General features: G+C 42.9%; 3 protein-coding genes and 1 long non-coding RNA gene across 4 annotated transcripts in view; 2 read left to right on the forward strand and 2 right to left on the reverse strand.

Moving 5' to 3' along the window:
* LOC125761831 (uncharacterized) overlaps positions 1 to 3232 on the forward strand; it is a 219609-nt gene extending 216377 nt beyond the window's left edge. Inside the window, exon 3 of the long non-coding RNA XR_007418143.1 lies at positions 1665 to 3232. This is a non-coding gene — a long non-coding RNA (uncharacterized LOC125761831). The remainder of the gene's footprint in view (positions 1 to 1664) is intronic.
* Positions 3233 to 4607: 1375 nt separating this feature from the next.
* Positions 4608 to 10009, reverse strand: LOC125761806 (uncharacterized). The gene is made up of 6 exons (XM_049423312.1): positions 9804 to 10009; positions 8188 to 8303; positions 6574 to 6793; positions 6268 to 6504; positions 5319 to 6173; positions 4608 to 5243 (listed from the first exon to the last, which is right to left on the reverse strand). Exons 2-6 carry the CDS (start codon positions 8277 to 8279, stop codon positions 5010 to 5012), a joined length of 1638 nt encoding a protein of 545 aa, XP_049279269.1. The 5' UTR covers positions 8280 to 8303; positions 9804 to 10009; the 3' UTR covers positions 4608 to 5009.
* Positions 10010 to 11479: 1470 nt separating this feature from the next.
* Positions 11480 to 16393, forward strand: LOC125761787 (DNA-directed RNA polymerase, mitochondrial). Its single transcript, XM_049423260.1, has 7 exons — positions 11480 to 11762; positions 12061 to 12189; positions 12255 to 13555; positions 13638 to 15117; positions 15191 to 15951; positions 16023 to 16114; positions 16194 to 16393. The coding sequence occupies exons 1-7, from the start codon at positions 11591 to 11593 to the stop codon at positions 16321 to 16323; spliced, it is 4065 nt and encodes a 1354-aa protein (XP_049279217.1). The 5' UTR covers positions 11480 to 11590; the 3' UTR covers positions 16324 to 16393.
* A 347-nt stretch (positions 16394 to 16740) lies between these two features.
* LOC125761808 (SET domain-containing protein SmydA-8) lies at positions 16741 to 19675 on the reverse strand. Its single transcript, XM_049423313.1, has 3 exons — positions 18657 to 19675; positions 17651 to 17877; positions 16741 to 17597 (listed from the first exon to the last, which is right to left on the reverse strand). Exons 1-3 carry the CDS (start codon positions 19334 to 19336, stop codon positions 17005 to 17007), a joined length of 1500 nt encoding a protein of 499 aa, XP_049279270.1. The 5' UTR covers positions 19337 to 19675; the 3' UTR covers positions 16741 to 17004.
* Positions 19676 to 20084: the final 409 nt, after the last annotated feature.

Genomic DNA, 20084 nt, shown 5'->3' on the forward strand with positions numbered 1-20084 from the left:
ATTTTATAAATTTTGCTAAATTTCCCGAAAAAAAAGCTAAGGCTATAGCCTTAAGAAATTTTTAATTTTTTTGATTTTTTTAAATTTTTTATGATTTCCTCAAAAATGAGGAAAATTTTATATTTTCTCAAACAGGATAAGAAACTTGGTTCCTCGAATAACTTCCGGCACGGACACCTGAGAGCATGGGTGTCCAAGAAGAAAATGTAGCCATTGGTGCCATCTATCGACTACAGGTTAAAGATTGGCGATCCGTAAGATACCGACCGAGTTATAGGCAAAACTTGGTGCAAAAATGAGGAAAATTTTACATTTTATCAAACAGGGTAAGGAACTTGGTTCCTCGAATAACTTCCGGCACGGACACCTGAGAGCATGGCTGTCCAAGAAGAAAATGTAGCCATTGGTGCCATCTATCGACCACAGGTTAAAGATTGGCGATCCGCTGGATACTAACCGAGTTATAGGCAAAACTTGGTGCAAAAATGAGCCTTAGTCGATTTTCATTTTTTTGATTTTTTTGATTTTTTTATTATTTTTCACTCTTTTTTTTATTTAAAGCATTACTTGAGTGAAAAGAAACACATTGCAACCAATTGGCATTAAAATAAATCAATTTCATTTTTTTTGCAAAATTTCTCAAAAAAATGGCAAGGGGTAAGCCTTATGAAATTTTCGAGTTGAAAATATTTTTTTTATTTTTTTGTTATTTTTTATTCTTTTCTTATTTTAAAGCATTATTTGAGTGAAAAGAAACACATTGCAACAAATTTGCATTAAAAAAAATCATTTTTTTTAATTTTGCTACATTGTTCAAAAATGAGGAAAATTTTACATTTTATCAAACAGGGTAAGGAACTTGGTTCCTCGAATAACTTCCGGCACGGACATCTGAGGGCATGGCTGTCTAAGAAGAACATGTAGCCATTGGTGCCATCTATCGACCACAGGTTAAAGATTGGCGATCCGTTGAATACCGACCGAGTTATAGGCATAACTTGCTGCAAAAATGAGGAAAATTTTACATTTTCTCAAACAGGGTAAGGAACTTGGTTCCTCGAATAACTTCCGGCACGGACACCTGAGAGCATGGCTGTCCAAGAAGAAAATGTAGCCATTGGTGCCATCTATCGACCACAGGTTAAAGATTGGCGATCCGTTGGGTACCGACCGAGTTATAGGCAAAACTTGGTGCAAAAATGAGCCTTAGTCGATTTTCATTTTTTTGATTTTTTTGATTTTTTTATTATTTTTCACTTTTTTTTTTTATTTAAAGCATTACTTGAGTGAAAAGAAACACATTGCAACCAATTGGCATTAAAATAAATCAATTTCATTTTTTTGCAAAATTTCCCATAAAAAACGTAAGGGGTAAGCCTTATGAAATTTTCGAGTTGAAAATATTTTTTTTATTTTTTTGTTATTTTTTATTCTTTTCTTATTTTAAAGCATTATTTGAGTGAAAAGAAACACATTGCAACAAATTTGCATTAAAAAAAATCATTTTTTTAAATTTTGCTACATTGTTCAAAAATGAGGAAAATTTTACATTTTATCAAACAGGGTAAGGAACTTTGTTCCTCGAATAACTTCCGGCACGGACATCTGAGGGCATGGCTGTCTAAGAAGAACATGTAGCCATTGGTGCCATCTATCGACCACAGGTTAAAGATTGGCGATCCGTTGGATACCGACCGAGTTATAGGCATAACTTGCTGCAAAAATGAGGAAAATTTTACATTTTCTCAAACAGGGTAAGGAACTTGGTTCCTCGAATAACTTCCGGCACGGACACCTGAGAGCATGGCTGTCCAAGAAGAAAATGTAGCCATTGGTGCCATCTATCGACCACAGGTTAAAGATTGGCGATCCGTTGGATATCGACCGAGTTATAGGCAAAACTTGGTGCAAAAATGAGCCTTAGTCGATTTTCATTTTTTTGATTTTTTTGATTTTTTATTATTTTTCACTCTTTTTTTTATTTAAAGCATTACTTGAGTGAAAAGAAACACATTGCAACCAATTGGCATTAAAATAAATCAATTTCATTTTTTTTTGCAAAATTTCTCAAAAAAATGGCAAGGGGTAAGCCTTATGAAATTTTCGAGTTGAAAATATTTTTTTTATTTTTTTGTTATTTTTTATTCTTTTCTTATTTTAAAGCATTATTTGAGTGAAAAGAAACACATTGCAACAAATTTGCATTAAAATAAATCATTTTTTTAAATTTTGCTACATTGTTCAAAAATGAGGAAAATTTTACATTTTATCAAACAGGGTAAGGAACTTGGTTCCTCGAATAACTTCCGGCACGGACATCTGAGGGCATGGCTGTCTAAGAAGAACATGTAGCCATTGGTGCCATCTATCGACCACAGGTTAAAGATTGGCGATCCGTTGGACACCGACCGAGTTATAGGCATAACTTGCTGCAAAAATGAGGAAAATTTTACATTTTCTCAAACAGGGTAAGGAACTTGGATCCTCGAATAACTTCCGGCACGGACACCTGAGAGCATGGCTGTCCAAGAAGAAAATGTAGCCATTGGTGCCATCTATCGACCACAGGTTAAAGATTAGCGATCCGTTGGATACCGACCGAGTTATAGGCAAAACTTGGTGCAAAAATGAGCCTTAGTCGATTTTCATTTTTTTGATTTTTTTGATTTTTTTATTATTTTTCACTCTTTTTTTTATTTAAAGCATTACTTGAGTGAAAAGAAACACATTGCAACCAATTGGCATTAAAATAAATCAATTTCATTTTTTTTGCAAAATTTCTCAAAAAAATGGCAAGGGGTAAGCCTTATGAAATTTTCGAGTTGAAAATATTTTTTTTATTTTTTTGTTATTTTTTATTCTTTTCTTATTTTAAAGCATTATTTGAGTGAAAAGAAACACATTGCAACAAATTTGCATTAAAATAAATCATTTTTTTAAATTTTGCTACATTGTTCAAAAATGAGGAAAATTTTACATTTTATCAAACAGGGTAAGGAACTTGGTTCCTCGAATAACTTCCGGCACGGACATCTGAGGGCATGGCTGTCTAAGAAGAACATGTAGCCATTGGTGCCATCTATCGACCACAGGTTAAAGATTGGCGATCCGTTGGATACCGACCGAGTTATAGGCATAACTTGCTGCAAAAATGAGGAAAATTTTACATTTTCTCAAACAGGGTAAGGAACTTGGATCCTCGAATAACTTCCGGCACGGACACCTGAGAGCAAGGCTGTCCAAGAAGAAAATGTAGCCATTGGTGCCATCTATCGACCACAGGTTAAAGATTGGCGATCCGTTGGATACCGACCGAGTTATAGGCAAAACTTGGTGCAAAAATGAGCCTTAGTCGATTTTCATTTTTTTGATTTTTTTGATTTTTTATTATTTTTCACTCTTTTTTTATTTAAAGCATTACTTGAGTGAAAAGAAACACATTGCAACCAATTGGCATTAAAATAAATCAATTTAATTTTTTTTGCAAAATTTCTCAAAAAAATGGCAAGGGGTAAGCCTTATGAAATTTTCGAGTTGAAAATATTTTTTTTATTTTTTTGTTATTTTTTATTCTTTTCTTATTTTAAAGCATTATTTGAGTGAAAAGAAACACATTGCAACAAATTTGCATTAAAAAAAATCATTTTTTTTAATTTTGCTACATTGTTCAAAAATGAGGAAAATTTTACATTTTATCAAACAGGGTAAGGAACTTGGTTCCTCGAATAACTTCCGGCACGGACACCTGAGAGCATGGCTGTCCAAGAAGAAAATGTAGCCATTGGTGCCATCTATCGACCACAGGTTAAAAATTGGCGATCCGTTGGATACTGACCGAGTTATAGGCAAAACTTGGTGCAAAAATGAGCCTTAGTCGATTTTCATTTTTTTGATTTTTTTGATTTTTTTATTATTTTTCACTCTTTTTTTTATTTGTAGCATTACTTGAGTGAAAAGAAACACATTGCAATCAATTGGCATTAAAATAAATCAATTTAATTTTTTTTGCAAAATTTCCCAAAAAAAACGTAAGGGGTAAGCCTTATGAAATTTTCGAGTTGAAAATTTTTTAAAAATTTTTTTTCTGATTTTTTATTATCTTTTTAATTTAAAGCATTATTTGAGTGAAAAGAAACTTATTTAAATCAATTCGCATTAAAATAAATTAATTTATTAAGTATTGCTAAATATAAAAAAGGGAATGCTGTAGCGATATTAGCAAATTTATAGAATTTGGTTTTGGAAAAAGTCCATGAGATGAGATTTTGGTGGCGTCCATTCGCTCTTCGAATAGCGATTTTTTGCTAAAATTACATGTGCAGTGACTATTCGTAATTTTTTTTATATGGAGTTTCTCAAAATTTTTCTGAATCGCGTTCGCAAACGCGACAATTGCTAAGCGTTTAGTGACGGGGTTTTATATTAAGCATTGCATACGCACTGATGCTGAATGCATTCATATTGCATACAGACAGGCGCCACTCAAGTAATGTCGATTTTATGAAACTGAAGTCGACATAAGCCTAATCGAACTAGAAACCCTTCTCCTTCACCGTTCTCATGACCGTTAACAAAACAAGATAATGGAATTTAAACATTTACCAAAATTTCAAGCTTCCAACGCTTTATTGTGCATCATTATCGGCAAATATAGTTGGATTTACATACCATCCTTCTATCCTCTCATCTTTTAAGCACACCGGTACAGTCGATAATCTCTAGTAAGTCTAGTAAGTAAGTAGTTCCTACAGCAAAGAAAAGGGAAGGCCATTTCGCCTTTCTACCTCAGCCATTCTCAATGTATCGTAGAAGAAATTGTTCTAAAAAAAAGTAATCTTACTACTAACAGGGCCTACATGCTAACACATGCAATCAGCAGCACTCATTTCAAATGGGTCGGATAAGAGTGAGCTTTAATGTAATGGTTTTGTGTTTCTTTCTTTCTTTTTTTTTTGGTTCTAAAGAATACTTCCCAATCAAGCGAAATGGGGTGTTGAGATTTGTAGCGCCTATTTGGTGGTTTCATTGCCCAAATCATCGACGACTTCCTCCGATGAGATTCGGTGTGGTCCGGGACCTCGGACGCGGTTGTGAACCTCCGCGAAGCTACCCTTAATCTCGTCCAGTGCTTTGCCGAGACCGAGCTTTATCTGGTTAAACTCCTGCGTCACCATCGAAAGGCGTCCCAGAAGATAGTTTAAGTTCGAGTCCACCTCTGTCATACGGTTGGTAATCAGTGAGACCTAAAATGAATGACGGAAATTGAATGACGGATACAATTTGGTCGATCCACTGAATTCCACACCCCTCGCACTCACCTTGCCCTCCATGCTGTCCATTGTGTTGAGCGTACCATTGACGTATGTTTCCGTTTGTTCCTGGAGACGATCGAGCGCCTGCTTGCTGGACGAGATCTCCTGGTACATGATACCAATCTGACGCCAAACCTGACTGATCTCCGTTTCAATCTTCGAGCTGAGGTTAGTGAGCGCACCGTTATGATTATCCAGAATCGTAGCACCGATCTCATCGAAACGCTTCGAAACGGTTTTGTTTAGGCTACCCGTGTTGCCCTTTATCATGTCCCCAACGTCGCGCGTGATCTGCATTATGCCGTAGTCAATACCGCGCTTCGCATCGAGAATGTTTTCACCCGCCGTGTACAAGAATCCTGACAACCGCGTCATGGTTTCGTTCATCGAGTTAAATTGATCCTTGGCTGTATTGTGGAAAGCTTCCGCCGTGGTTAGCTCTTCCGTCAGTGTCTTCAATATATCGTCGACGGATGACTGCAGCACTTCGTTGTTTTCCTTGATGCGAGTCGCGGTCTTGGTGAAGCTCTTATCGGATGCAGTCAACACTTCCAGACGCATATCGTTGATTGCTTCCAGTGTTTCGTTGACCAGACCTTGGATGAATTGCTTGTCGGGGAATGACGATGGTTCCATGCCAAGGGAGTTGCTGGCCGAACCTCCAGCAGGCATTGTGTTGCTTAAGCTATCCAGCTGGCGCAGTACCTTTTCTTCGAATTCTACATTCTGTGTCGCAATTACCGGACTTGTCAGATAGAACTGAGACAGCTTCTCTTCCATCTTCGATATGATTTCGTCGGCTGAGGAAAGCTTCGAGTTAACCAGTTTCTCCGTTTCCTTCAGCAACTGACGATTGACGTCCTGGAAGAGATCGAAGTAGAGAGAACGAGCAAGCAGAAACTCGTTGTTATATGAACTCAATAGTTAGTAGTAGCGACATTGCAATGTATGTTACCTCAGTAGCATCACGATCACTCTTCAGCTCAGCCAACTCTCGGCGCAACTCTCGTACGGTTCCCGCTACCTCATCCAACTTGCTGGCCACACTTTCATCATCATCATCCCGTCCTGCTCCGTTACCCGCCCGTGTTTCCAAGATCTGAGCGTTCTCGGTCAACCATTTCAGAATACCTTCCAGACTTTCGCCGACCTTCGCTTGCTGTTGGGTGAACGTTTTGATCGTATCTCCTTGCTAGACGTAAAAAGGATTTGGATGTTTTGTTACATGTTTTACATAAGACTGGGACACCACGTTATTTACCTGCAGCAGAGCCGTCTCAATGTCTGCGGTACGACTTTCCAAACGGCTTATCATGCCCGGTAGTGGATCCAACCCACGCAGATTCTTCTGCACGGTAATAAGACTCTTCTTAACCTGCTCGGCATGGGCACGTTCACGTTGTTCGTGACGTTCTAGCTTGTTGTCCAGCGTGTTGTAGGAGTGTACCAGCGACAGGATGGCATCCCGAATCTCTTGATTACTTTTGATTTTTATTTAAAGTAATAAATAATAAAGGTTACTTATACAGTACGTAACGAGATATAAACTATTGGAACGAATGTTCGATTTATTCTCCTAGCAACAATTAGCACGTAATAACGATCTGACAAGCAAAGTAAAGTTCAGTACGTGTTAGATAAACAGACAGTTACTGTTTCATCTAAACAAATCTTCAAGTTTACAAATATTTATACATTCTCCAAGAATGAGAAACTACGCATCATTATGTGGGAAATGTGTCCAAATATTTAATCCAATGTCGATGCAGCACGGTTGCGATCGACAGATAAAACAATTCTCCATTAAAAAAGAATGCCACACGATCGTCTTCCTGTTTATAGCGTTTGGCATGTGCGCAACCAATCTGCACTTAAATGCAAGGAACAAAGAGACCCCAAGACTTTCCCAAAACCCTATCCAACTTGCTCCAAAAACCACATCCCGGTAAACATCGCTGCAGACGTAAATCAGTGCAGTAGTAATGCAGTAAATATAGCGAAAACGGTCATCGACGACCTCGACGATCTTCCAAAACACTGCCCTCCCGGTCGTAAACGCTCGTAACAGCGTCGCATTGTAAGCAGTAATGCATGCGCGTGAAAATTGCAGCAAAAAACAGCCAATCAAGGCGTGAAGCATGCAAATGCAAATAGAAAAGTACATCCGCGTACATCCGATGCATCTGCTCAAGATGCACTGTTCTTTCGCCAGATGCACCACAATCGTCTTGGGTACCGATCGTACGAAAGATGATCGTGCAGTGCGCGCAAACCCATCGCGTCACGATCGCTTCACGTTATTTGTGGGGATCAGTCGGGATACCGCTCGAGTAGCGCACCATGACGGTTTCAAGTTTTCGGGGTTAAGTCCCACCAATTATGATCAATTATAGTAACAAATGGCTGATGGTGCGTCGCGTTATCGATCGACATGGTTCGCTCAACCAGGGCCAGTTCACATCACCGGGGGCTAGACTTTCTTTGGTGCGGCGTCGTGAGGAAGCACCGGGGAGGTTATTCTATCTTTCGGGTTCATTGCCATCCGGTGATAGTGAAACCGGCGTGTCGGGTGGGGAGCTTGCCGGTTAACTCGTGGGGTCAAACACTTTGCAAGACATTCGAGACCCTTTTTTTGTTCAGACCACGGTTAGACCCTGAAACACAGTGCGGTTGATTGTTTGAACTGAACCAGGGCCAAAAAGGAATCGGTCATTAGCATTCTGACTTGCTGACAGCTTCTTTTTGAGTTCTCGCTTGTGCCCTTGTCTTGTGGCCGCAGATTCAACGCAATGTTTGCCAAAAAATGGGCTCCATGTTTTTCGTGCTTTTTTCTTCTAAATTACAAATAAAAGCGACATAAGGCTTATGTACTTACGTAACTTCTGTGGCAGGATGTGCGGCACCGGACGCTCGATAGGATAGGGTGGATAAGGCCAACAAGATCAGCCAACAGAACTGAGTCGTCATTGTGCGGTTAACAATGCTGCCCTGCTGTAAATGAAGAACGAGAAAGGGGAAAGCGAAAAGCAATTTCATTTCCATTAAAGACGTTTTTATATCCGTAGTTATTATCCATTTCGATTGGATTGTACAGAAAGATTGTACGGAAGGCACTTAACGCATGCATGTCATCTGGTGCTGGTGTGAAGGACTTGTGTTCGATAACATCGGTTCGATTCGTGTGGAGTGTTGACCGCATTCAAACAGAAATGGAAGATTATGTTCACTTTAGAGCAAATATGTTCCACTCGATCGTTCTTCTTAGCTTCTTGGAAAATTCTTGTTCATTGAAGATCTTTCTCTTGCCAATAAAATAGTTCGCACTTGGATCTGCCCGTCTTTACAACTGTTCAAAACTTCTTCCAGGAAGTGTATACAAATAATATTACAACATTAGCATCAACAGTACGTGATTACACGCATAATGAACGTTGTCTCCACCGGTTTAGCAAAACAAAACATGCCGGGCGACAGATCATTCCACATTTCCTTGTTGATAATTGCATCGAGTCCGTGGCGGGTGTTTGGTGATGGCTTCTCGTGTTAGCTTTTAGCTTCGCTACGAATGATGATAAATTGATTTTAAATGATTCAACATTTGCAATCGATCTGAGAATGTTTTTTTTCTCTTTTCCTTGCGTCCCTATCAGTTTCGAAGCTACTGGCGAACACATTTGATTGATAGTAGCAGATTCTCTATTTAGTTTTAATTCAATCAAATGGAAAGAAAGCCAAATAGGAAAAATCTTATTTTTATGCGAAACAAACTCTCATAGTCAAGGTGTACATAAATCAACGATTTACGACTTTATGAAGCAAAGTTCGTCTCTTTGACCTCTTCATGATTTGGTTTTTACTGCCACCGGGAGCACTCTATCTCACTGATGGCTTCTTGTTCTTCTGGCTTACTATTCTAGCTGATAATCGATTTACGGTTTGTTTAACCCGATGTTCCTCGAATCTGCCTAGGGCTCGGGAAAGAGAAAGGAAAAAAGAAACACTTGATCCCATAAATAAATCTATTAATGATCAACCAGCGGCATAAACGTATTTGGCGGCTAATATTTGATTTCAACTCGTAAACATTTTCAACAACCGGGGCATATGGTGTTCAATTGCACCGAATCCGCTTACGATCAGTTCATTGATAATTTTTGAAAAATTCCCACTTGTCCGCGCGTGTTCTTTTGAGCGATTCGAACTTGGGTATGAGGAACCGAAATGGCCACAAATCAAAGACTGTCTGTTTAGTTTTCTAATGTTTCTGGATAATATTTGACCCCCTGCTACTCATGCAGCAACACACACGATCGGGGGAAAACACAGGCACACGCGTAGTAAGTGGGAAAAGTATTCCTTGCCAGCTGCAAACGAACCCGGATCAAATTTCTTCGGTACTTCTTGTATGCAGCACCATTTAGAGAAACTTTGTTAACAACGTGCGTTTTGTTTTATCACTTTACAATAAATGTTTTACAAGAGTATAAAAACCTTTTAAGCCAGCTAAGTGATCGTTCCTTTGCCGTCGTCAGATGCGGGAAGATCCTTACTTCACTTGATAATACTGGATAATGTTTTATTCGCCAAAAGCCAAGAAAAACCCGTTGTTACACTCCACACAACACTGGATCGGCTTCTCGCCAAGATTTTCAAACGATCGCTACGGAAAACGGCAACAGAATGAATGAAGGATCATAACGAGCCGTCGGCGAGACTTCCCGCGGCTCTTTGTGCGCGATGATCTTCCACGAATGTGGCTCTCTCTCTCTCTCTCTCTCTCTCTCTCTCTCTCTCTCGGGCAAGTGAAAACTGTTTCGGTACTCGATTTATGTTGGGTGAAAGAGAGCTTCATGCGGTTATGGCACACATATGTGGGAGTGAACCCCATGAAGAGTGAAAGGGAAAGAGAGTGGCCATTTGATGTTTGATCTTTGCGTCGCATATGTGTCCGTTGGGAAGAGAAGATTTAAGCGGTAGGAAGGCAAGAAGGATGCTGCGATCTTCTCGTTGCCCGAGAACCATTACTACAGTGCGGGGCGCAAAAAAGGATAAGTTTGGGAAATGGCAGCTTGTGTAAAATAATTTCTTTTTGAACTCAAATGGTCATCTTTCCATTACTACACTTTACATATAAAAACATATTTCGTATTGTTGAAGAGGAAAGCACGGTAAGTGCTTTGCAATGCACTGTAACATGAATTGATCGTTGATAGAACGTGATGCTGTCTATCCTCTTCTCACGATCGGACTACTTGCAGGCTATTAATGAGGTTATACGAGAAGTCCCTAAGTACGATCAGCCGTTACGGGGGCTGGAGGGACTTTACGCCAACGTTTGTGGTCCGCCGGACCCGCATAGCCGAGTTTTGTTTACACAAAACCCTCCCTTGGCGAGGGGTTTAACAAACTTTATATCCCTACTGCACATTGCACGGATGCATCTGCATCTTTCGAGTAAGGGAAGCACATGTGGTTACCTCTTGTTGCAGTTGCCGGAGTGCCGAGGCGAAGAAAGATCGATTGATGCAGTGAGGAAGATGTATGCACCGTAATCCTTTTGTGTGCAACATCATTGCTGTAATCGATTCTGGAAAACAGATTGAATCAGGGCGTTAATGTTTATGCGTTGCCTTATGAAAATGTAATGACCCTTTATGGTGTCGACTTAATGCTTTTGCCATGAGCAATCGATAATCACTTCGGTTGCATTGGATGCAAGTGTGGGGTATCAATATGAACTAATATGGAAGAGAAGAAAAACGCCGGCCCAATGGGGGGCTCACTTATATTATTGTTGCATTATGGTTAGTAATTTCACTATTAAATAAAAATGCTTTTGTCATATTTCGTTGAAAATTGAAGATGGTTTTAAAATGCACCTACCCGTATTTTAAAATTGAATTTGTTTTCCTGCGTTTATGACCGTTGCGGGAACCAGATGTGCTGCACATTTAAATTAAACTTCTCTAGCTCATAGTATAAACGCATTCTGCATTCGGCGGTCGAACTAAAAACACAGCATATTTGCGTATTGGACGATTTGGTAAGCATTCTTATTTAAGTTTTAAAGCACTCAATTAAATTATCTCTAAAATTATTCCATACTAAACGCAATAATTGCATTTTATGTTCGTGAGCATAGTTCAAAACAACACACCCATACTACGACCGAGGCCAGACTCCGTTGACAGTTGCTTTGTTTACATTCTTTTCGTTGGTCTCGTGCGCGCCCCGATGGTTGCGATCGGCGACGGAATTTGTGATTTTGCGTTATAAAAATGTTTCGAATGCTTAATTTGAGAAGTTTAGCACAGAATAAGAACAAATTTCTCGCTCATAAAAGTGGAATTGTGCGCGTAGACTCTACCAGCAGTGTAGTGTTCTGCCCGTTCCGAAAAGTGTCCCATTTATGTAACCGGGAGCGAGTGCACGATCTACTTATAGCACGAGGTAAGAATCATTTCCAGCACATGCGACGGAATGATAAAATGGATCTATTTTCATGGGGGTTTCGGAAGAATCTTTCTCCGGGAATTGCAAGCCAATTATTACATCATCGTCCCGAAATACATGTGCGGGGTATTGCGTTTTTATTTTTTACGTCGCGCGAAAGCATGCGTTTTGACAGTTGCGCTTCCTTTCCTCCCCGGAACCGTACCCCTTGTTTGTAGTTTTGTTTTGCTCTTCCGCATAGTCGTTAGTAAACAAACGGAATTAAAACCGGTCTTTTTTGTTATCTCGATTTCAGGCAATGCATCGGTGAACATAAAACGCGTTCATTCGACCACACCGTCAGCAGAAATTTTATCGAGCATCGGAGGAAAGAAAACAAAACGTAGGCGTTCGAATGAAAACAAATTTACCGAGCTGCTTGCAGGTATTAATCCAATAGATAATGGCCACAACGACTTGTTTATTCACGAAAGCTTTACATTTTTGCAGTGAAAGATGGCGATACCAAAGAAACGAAAACAACGGTGCAGAAGTTGAAGTCGAAAAAGCTGGCCAACTTCATTCACGATCAGATCGCTTTCGAGGCATGTTCACACAGCACACCCATTTCGTCTTCCATCACAAATACCGATGAGCTACCTCAATCGAGTAAAGCTGCCAGTGGGCCGGCTCTACCCGTCGATATGTCACACTGGAACTTTGAGGAAACTCCCGTGATCTACATTGGTGGTGAAATGAAGGAAACAGACATATCGCCCGACGTACTATCGGAGATAATCGAAAGTGTTCAGGTACTGAAGGAAATACACCACAACCGGGCACTACGCGTAAGTGGTGTAGTGTTGGCGCCACACGACGAATTAGATCCGGCACTCGCGGAAGAGGTGGGACTGCTAGAATCGGAATCGATACTCCCGGAGGAAGCGGATCTCGCTTTCGAAGAGCCGATTGATCTAGCTACCACCATTCATGGAGCTGGCAGTGGTAAGAAGACGAAACGTGGCGGTAAACAGCCACATCCGCTGCTGGATGGTACGGAGAAGAGTAAAAAGTTTTGCTCCAAGTATTACAAAACGTCCGAGATCGAGTTTCTTGCCCGACAGCGTAGTTTCCAGTTGACGCTAAACGCCTATCTGGACATCTGCATCACAACGGGGATGGTAAATCGGGCGTACGCTACCACGCTCAACTATCGCCACAAGCGCAAACGGCGAGAGTTTGACGTGGGCACGTACAATCAGTTGATCCATGCGTACGCTGGAAAGGGTAATTTGTCACGCGTGAAGGACATTGTGCGAGTGATGCGCGAAGATTCCATCACGCCGAACGCACAAATGTACGCCGGAATACTCGAATGTTTGGGTCGTCTGGAACCGACCGCCGAGGTGCTTAAGCAGGCGAAACAGTACCTACACGAAGCCAGCACGGTTGGGTATAGTATGAACGACATTCTTGATCAGAGCAAATTTACGCACGATCAGCAAGACGTGGTGCTGTCACTGTTCCGTCGACTAGTACCGAATTATGTGCCCGAATATCGGCCACCAGTTTTGACTTACAATAATCATCTGCTGGAGGCACTGAATGCGAACGTATTTCCGGTTGGAAGCAAACTACCCGCTGAAGAAACATGTTGGCCCGGGTCAGAAATTATGATACCAAAAGCAGGCTTTACCAGGGAAGAATTGCAACAGATGGCACAGAAACAGGTGGACCTAGAGCTGAGCGGTTATTTAACGGTGAAAAGCATCGAAAAGTTTCCTGCCCCAACGGAGCAAGTAATGCAGTATGTAAGTATGATAACCATGAAACCATGGCCATGTAAATAATGAAAGTCTAATCTGTATGATTTCCCCATTTGGTCGTCGACAGCGCAAAGAATTGGACGAGTTGAAAAAAGTGTGGTCCAAACAGATAGCGATGGCTTTCCATCGGGACTTTAACACACTGAAAGCGGCCACGGAAACCAAATCATCACGAACGATCAATTTGTTCCCGTATCTAAAAGCACTCTCGGTGCAACAGTTTACGGAAATCCTGCTCGAGGAGGTGCAGATGCTGCTGGAAGGGTCCGACACGTTTAGCTTCGTAATATCGCAACTTCATCGCGAGCTCGGACGTAAGGTCGAGTCCCGGTACCTCGTTGAACAGAAGCGCATGAACGGAGTGCTAGGGAAAACGTGTGAGATTTACGACCAATACGCTTCGGCCCTGGCGGACGGCCGGTCGAGTGATAATCCACGCCAGCTTTGGCAACGTTTAGTGCACGAAATGCGCTGCACGGGTCCGAGCATGGATATACAGAGCGTCGCGTGGCCCAAGGCGGCCGTGCTCGGTGTGGGCAAGTTCCTGTACAACATTCTGCGGTGTGATCTAAAGATAAACGTAAATGCAACGAACAAAACCAACCGCAAGGTAAAGCTTGTGCCGGCCTTTTACACACTGTTTCGCTACGAGGCAAAGATGGCAAAGGAACAGATAAAACCGCATCCGGTGCTGATGAAGCTGTACCGCAAATCGCAACCGGACACGCTAAAGTTCGACGTAAATCTAGTCCCGATGCTATGTCCACCGCAACCGTGGAGTACGCCGCGCAATGGAGGTTACATTTTGGCCGAATCGGACCTTATACGGCTGCCACATCAGGCACACCAGCAGACGGAGCGTATAGACGATGCCGACCCGCAGGATATGTATCCAACGCTCGACGCTCTGAACCAGCTTGCCAGCATACCGTGGGTTGTGAACGGACAAATTTTAGATGTAATCGTGCAGGTGTTCAATAACGGTGGCAATGCAAAGCTGGACGTACCGGAACCACCTTCCTCACTGCCACCCGTTGTGGAGACGGTGCCGAGAAGTGAAATGAGCGGGTACGAAAAGTATCATCTGCTGCGGAAGCGGCTCTACCATCGACGCAAACAGGGCGACATGTATAGCTTGTGGTGCGATGCACTTTACCGTCTCTCGTTGGCCAGCTACTATCGGGATAAGGTGTTCTGGTTGCCACAAAACATTGACTTCCGTGGACGGGTTTATCCGATACCGCCACACTTGAACCATCTCGGACATGATCTTGCCCGCTGTCTGTTGGTGTTTCAGCAGAAGAAACCACTCGGTCCGGATGGGTTCCGATGGTTGAAGCTGCACTGCATCAATCTAACCGGGTTGAAGAAGCGTGAATCGGTCGAGGAGAGGGTACGGTATGCGGACGAAATTATGGATGATATACTGGATTCGGCCGACCAACCACTAACGGGCAGGATGTGGTGGAGCAATTCGGATGAACCTTGGCAAACGCTTGCGTGCTGTATGGAGATTGCCAAGGTGCACAGATGTCCCGATCCGGAAAGTATGTAGCGCTGGTTGTTGAAGCAATTAAAAAAAAAGAATTAAATAATAAATTTTTTTGGCTTTTATTGTAGAGTTTGAAAGTGGATTTCCAATCCACCAGGATGGATCGTGTAACGGTTTGCAGCACTATGCCGCGCTGGGCCGTGACACACCCGGTGCAGTAAGTGTGAACCTAGCGCCCGCCGATGTACCCCAAGATGTGTACAGTGCGGTCGCAGCACTGGTCGAGGAAAACCGTGCCAAAGATGCACAGAACAACGTGAAGGTGGCTGCCGTGCTGGAGGGTTTCATACGGCGCAAGGTGATCAAACAAACTGTGATGACGACGGTGTACGGTGTGACACGGTACGGTGCCCGGAAGCAGATTGCCCGCCAGCTCGAATACATTGACGAGTTCCCGAAGGAATGGATCTGGCCGGCATCGAGCTACCTGACGGTGAAAACGTTCGATGCGCTCAGTGAAATGTTTACCTCGGCCAAGGAAATACAGGACTGGTTTACGGACTGTGCCCGACTGATATCGGCCGTTTGTGCCCAGAACGTGGAGTGGGTTACGCCGCTTGGGCTGCCGGTAGTGCAACCGTACAACCGGGCGGATCGATACATCACTTCCAGCAAGTCGGTTCAGCTGCCGGAACATTTTGCGATGGATTCGTACGAGAAGCCGAACATAATGAAGCAGAAGAATGCGTTCCCGCCCAACTTTGTGCATTCGCTTGATTCTAGCCATATGATGCTGACGTCACTGTACTGTGAGCGGGCCGGGTTAACGTTTATTTCGGTGCACGATTGCTACTGGACACATGCCTGCACTGTACCCACTATGAACAGGGTAGGTCGGATTTATTTTTATATTTATATAAAACAAATATTTTATTAATTCGCAATTGTTTTTTTGAACAGATTTGTCGCGAACAGTTTGTTGCTCTGCATTCCGAACCGATACTGGAAGATTTGTCCCGGTTTTTGGTGCAAAAATACAGCTACGATGAAAAGTAAGTGAAGGGCGGTTTAAATTTTGAAGTAGTGAACTGAAAATTAACAATCTTTTACTCTCCTCCTGCGTTCGATTAGTGAAATTAGCAACGATGGTTCGGTAATTGATCTCACCAAGCGCAAACTGAACCGCATCCTGCAGCAGTGTCCGGATAAGGGTGATTTCGATCTACGCAAAGTGCTTGATTCGGTGTATTTCTTCAGCTAGAAAGTAAAACCATTTGCGAAAAAGTTTACACCAAACGAGAAGGATTGGTCTAGTCATGCTGGATCCAAAACAGAGTACTCGCAAATTCGCCGTATCCTTATTGCCATTGTGCCCAGTATTTGCCATGCCGTGCGGAGAATCATATGCATGTCCTGCCTTAAGGTCCAGTGAAAGAACTGAATTTGTTTTACAACTTGAATCAACCGTTAAACGCGTGAGGACAGTTTTTGTCGACTATTGTCAAGGAAAGTGTTATAACTGGTGATGATTTGTGTTCGTTAGTACGGCAACACAAAGCGTTGAAGCCATAAAGAAGTCGTTTTTTAGGTAAAACGGTCAAAGCTTTATATGATTAACATGAAAGAAACCTTTCACCCGGTATAGTTCTTGGAAGGATTGATAACGAATGCGAATCGATCGTGCATTTATAATCACTTTATTATTGTTACATCAAGTAAAACAGTGTTTGGAACGGAGAAAAAACAAATAGTCATTGGCGCGAGTCGTTGGCAGGACACACGATTAAAGCTAGACACCTAGACACTAAACAGATGATGATCGTTCAACATTATTTTTTGTGCAAGTTGTTGCAACCGCACTCAAATCTTCAACGATCGCTGCAAAGTACATCACAAATAGTTTAAATCTCTAACCACAGAAGCGACTTTGTTTCGCTGCTCGTTAATCGAGTGTTTCGATGCTCTGCTGTAACTGTGCCAGTGACTGTTTGGCCACATTCGCCAGTATACCTTCGGGTGTCATGGGATCTTCCCATTCCAAAATTCCTCCACACTCCTCCAGTATACGGGCAGCATCGATGAGCTGCTGCTTGAGCGGCTTACCATCCCGATTGTCCTCACCGCGCGCGAATGCTGACTGGGCGAGCATAATAAGCGGCGCATGCAGTTCGTACAGTATCATCGCTCGGGCACGCGATTTACCCGGCTCAAACACGTCCAGCACGCGGAGGATGCTGCGACACAGTTCGACCTTGCGCTCGAGCAGTATGTCCGGCAGTTCGACCATCCCGTACCCGGGTATGCGCCCGTACAGCTCGATCAAACTGTGCCGGATGGAGGTGTTGATGAAGTGAAGCGGATGTAACACGCTGCGGTACTTTTTGTACATGGTTTCGTACGCTTCCAGCCGGTTCGCTTCATAATCCAGGTAGGCCAGTTCGTCTATTTCGTTGTGTATCGTCATGACGGCTTTCTGTACAGCGGCACCGGACGTTTTGAAGCTACATTGAGCGCATTTCCATTCGGCATTTTCGTCTGTGAAAGGGAATCGATTAGTATCGAAACGAGTTTGGAGTACACTCACTTACCTAGTGGATCGATTGTGGTTATGAATCCTCCATTGCATTTGCTGCATAGCAGCGTACTGAAATGCGTTCCCAGTTCGGTTGGGTCGAGACATCGAGTGCAGTGGCATGTGAAGAATTTGCTCATCTTTAAGATCGATTGACGGGCGACCGTACCGGTGAGTGTGTACGTGTAGGTCGTGTATAGTTTCTCTCCTTCCGGTACATCAACTGCAACACGTGCTTCCAACCTGTGAACAAGTGGAAACGTTTAATTTTAGCCAGTGAAGTCTTTCGATCCCGCCCGCAGGGAATAGCGAGAATTTCGACTTTTCAAATTTCTAAATACCCATAACCTAAAATTCCAAGATGCTAAGTTGGAGTCATTTCTGAACTCTCGAAGATCGTTCCCCGTTTGTGCAACTTTTGTAAGGAGAAATCGATAATAGTTGAAGTTTCCTTAAGCCACAACTTTGCAAGACTCATTTATTCAGATTCCTTAATCTGTCAAAACTACTTTAAATAGAATCGATTTCTGCTTGCCAGATACTTCCAGAAAGCGGACAGTATGCCAGAACTAACTTTTCACATATCAGTTCAAAGCCGTTTATCATGCAAAAGAACTTTTTTAGTTGTAAAATGTTATTTTCATTTACATTCCCAACGTTACTAACTGAAGATTGAGTTATTCTTTTCTTCAAAAAATGCTTCTTGACCATTTGTTCAACATGTGTTTGTTGTCGATCGACAACTGCACCTTACGATCACTCATTCAAAGTCTAGTGCTCTCTCATTTCGACTAGTCTAGAACTAGTGGTATTTCTCCTAAAATCGGATAGAAAATCTATTTTTATTGTAACCTAAACCTATCCACCAACACCAAAAACCGAAACGATGCTGTTTACTCGATTGGCCAGCAAATGCGCTCCCTGCAGGTCAGGTATCGACATTCAATCTACATTGTTTCTTCGTACACCGCTAACCTGAATAATGCAACACTGTGTGGTTTTGGGGAGGTTTGGTCGCTCACCTGTAACCATCGCTCGGATGAATCGAGTGTACCACGTTCGGTACGCAGTTGTGCGCCATAATTGCCAGCTGTGGATAGAGACCCCGCAAACTGTACCCGTTGCAAGTGCGACCCTCGAACGCATTCACATCCAACAGCCCGATCGCACGCTGTACCAACTCGTTCGAGAACCTTTTGCCAAGCTTACACGGACCGCACAGAAACGCGACTATATTGTTCTCGTCCACCTTCCAGTTAGCACTTTCGCGCCGTTCCGCGTCGTGATACTCCATCGGTTCGATCTCGCGCATCCACCGTGCTTCGTCTGCTTCCTTCGCCAGCAACACCCGTAACGGCGTTATGCAATCGAGCTGCACACAGCCGGCCGTTGAATCATCGACCGGCCGGAATCGAACACCGCTCACAGAAAACACCTCACATTCGCCCCGATGATAAACGAGCTCGCGCATGCCACTACAATCCTCGCACAGTGGCCAACCGCAACGCGAACACCTGGGACCAGCTTCACCGCCATCCACCGGGCAGCAACATTCCAGACAGAGCGGTGGACTGTCCAGTTTGGGACCGACTGCGAACGGGCGCTCCTCGAACAGACGGTCGCCTGCCTTCAGGTTACGGCCGGCCACACCGTAACGACCGAGTTCCGGACATTCCAACACTTTGTAAGTATCGTCATCCATTACTATCGTTGCTTACAACTATTTTACGTCCGTTTTAGGAAGCACAAAAAAAAGGACACGAACACACACTCGTTAATTGCCCGTCACTAACCGAGACCGCGTGGTTTGACAGACGCTTGGTTTACCCGCTCGACGACCAATGAGTTAATGGCGCACTTCGGGTTCAGGGTGGTTGCATTTATAGATTTCACGACGCTTAAACCCGCTCGGTGTGGCTGTGGGACCGAAAGCCGAACGAGACGCACCTTCCCGATGCACGGTGGGTTTATGCGGTGACCATTATTGCTCAATTTATAGTTACGGTGAGCATGTGAGATGGACAATTAATTATCAGAAAGGATATTTGATACATGAAATGACTGTCTAGAGTGATCTGTATTTGTAGTAATTCAGTACTTTGAAAAAAAGGTCTCTCTGTAATTCTTAATTGAGGCGATTTAAACATTTATTCGTTTAGACATGTTTCAATACGAACTTTCAGAACACATTCTATTATTTCTTTACCGCGGAGCTTGACTCTTTTGTCCAGCAAATCTTCCCATCATGCAAAACCGCGGTCTGTTGGTCGTTCGGGACCGTTTCGGCTGTTTTGTGTTTTGTTTGTTTCGCGATGCTATTTTCGCTGCTCCTTCCCCTTCACGGATGGCCAGTCGCTGTTTATTTTTAGCCGAATCCAAAAAAGAAGCCAGGCCCCCACTGATCTGCCGTACGTATATTCTTTCCCCCTGCAAAACATGGGATGCATCGT

The sequence above is a fragment of the Anopheles funestus genome, chromosome 2RL, assembly GCF_943734845.2.
Source record: "Anopheles funestus chromosome 2RL, idAnoFuneDA-416_04, whole genome shotgun sequence".
NCBI lineage: Eukaryota > Metazoa > Arthropoda > Insecta > Diptera > Culicidae > Anopheles > Anopheles funestus.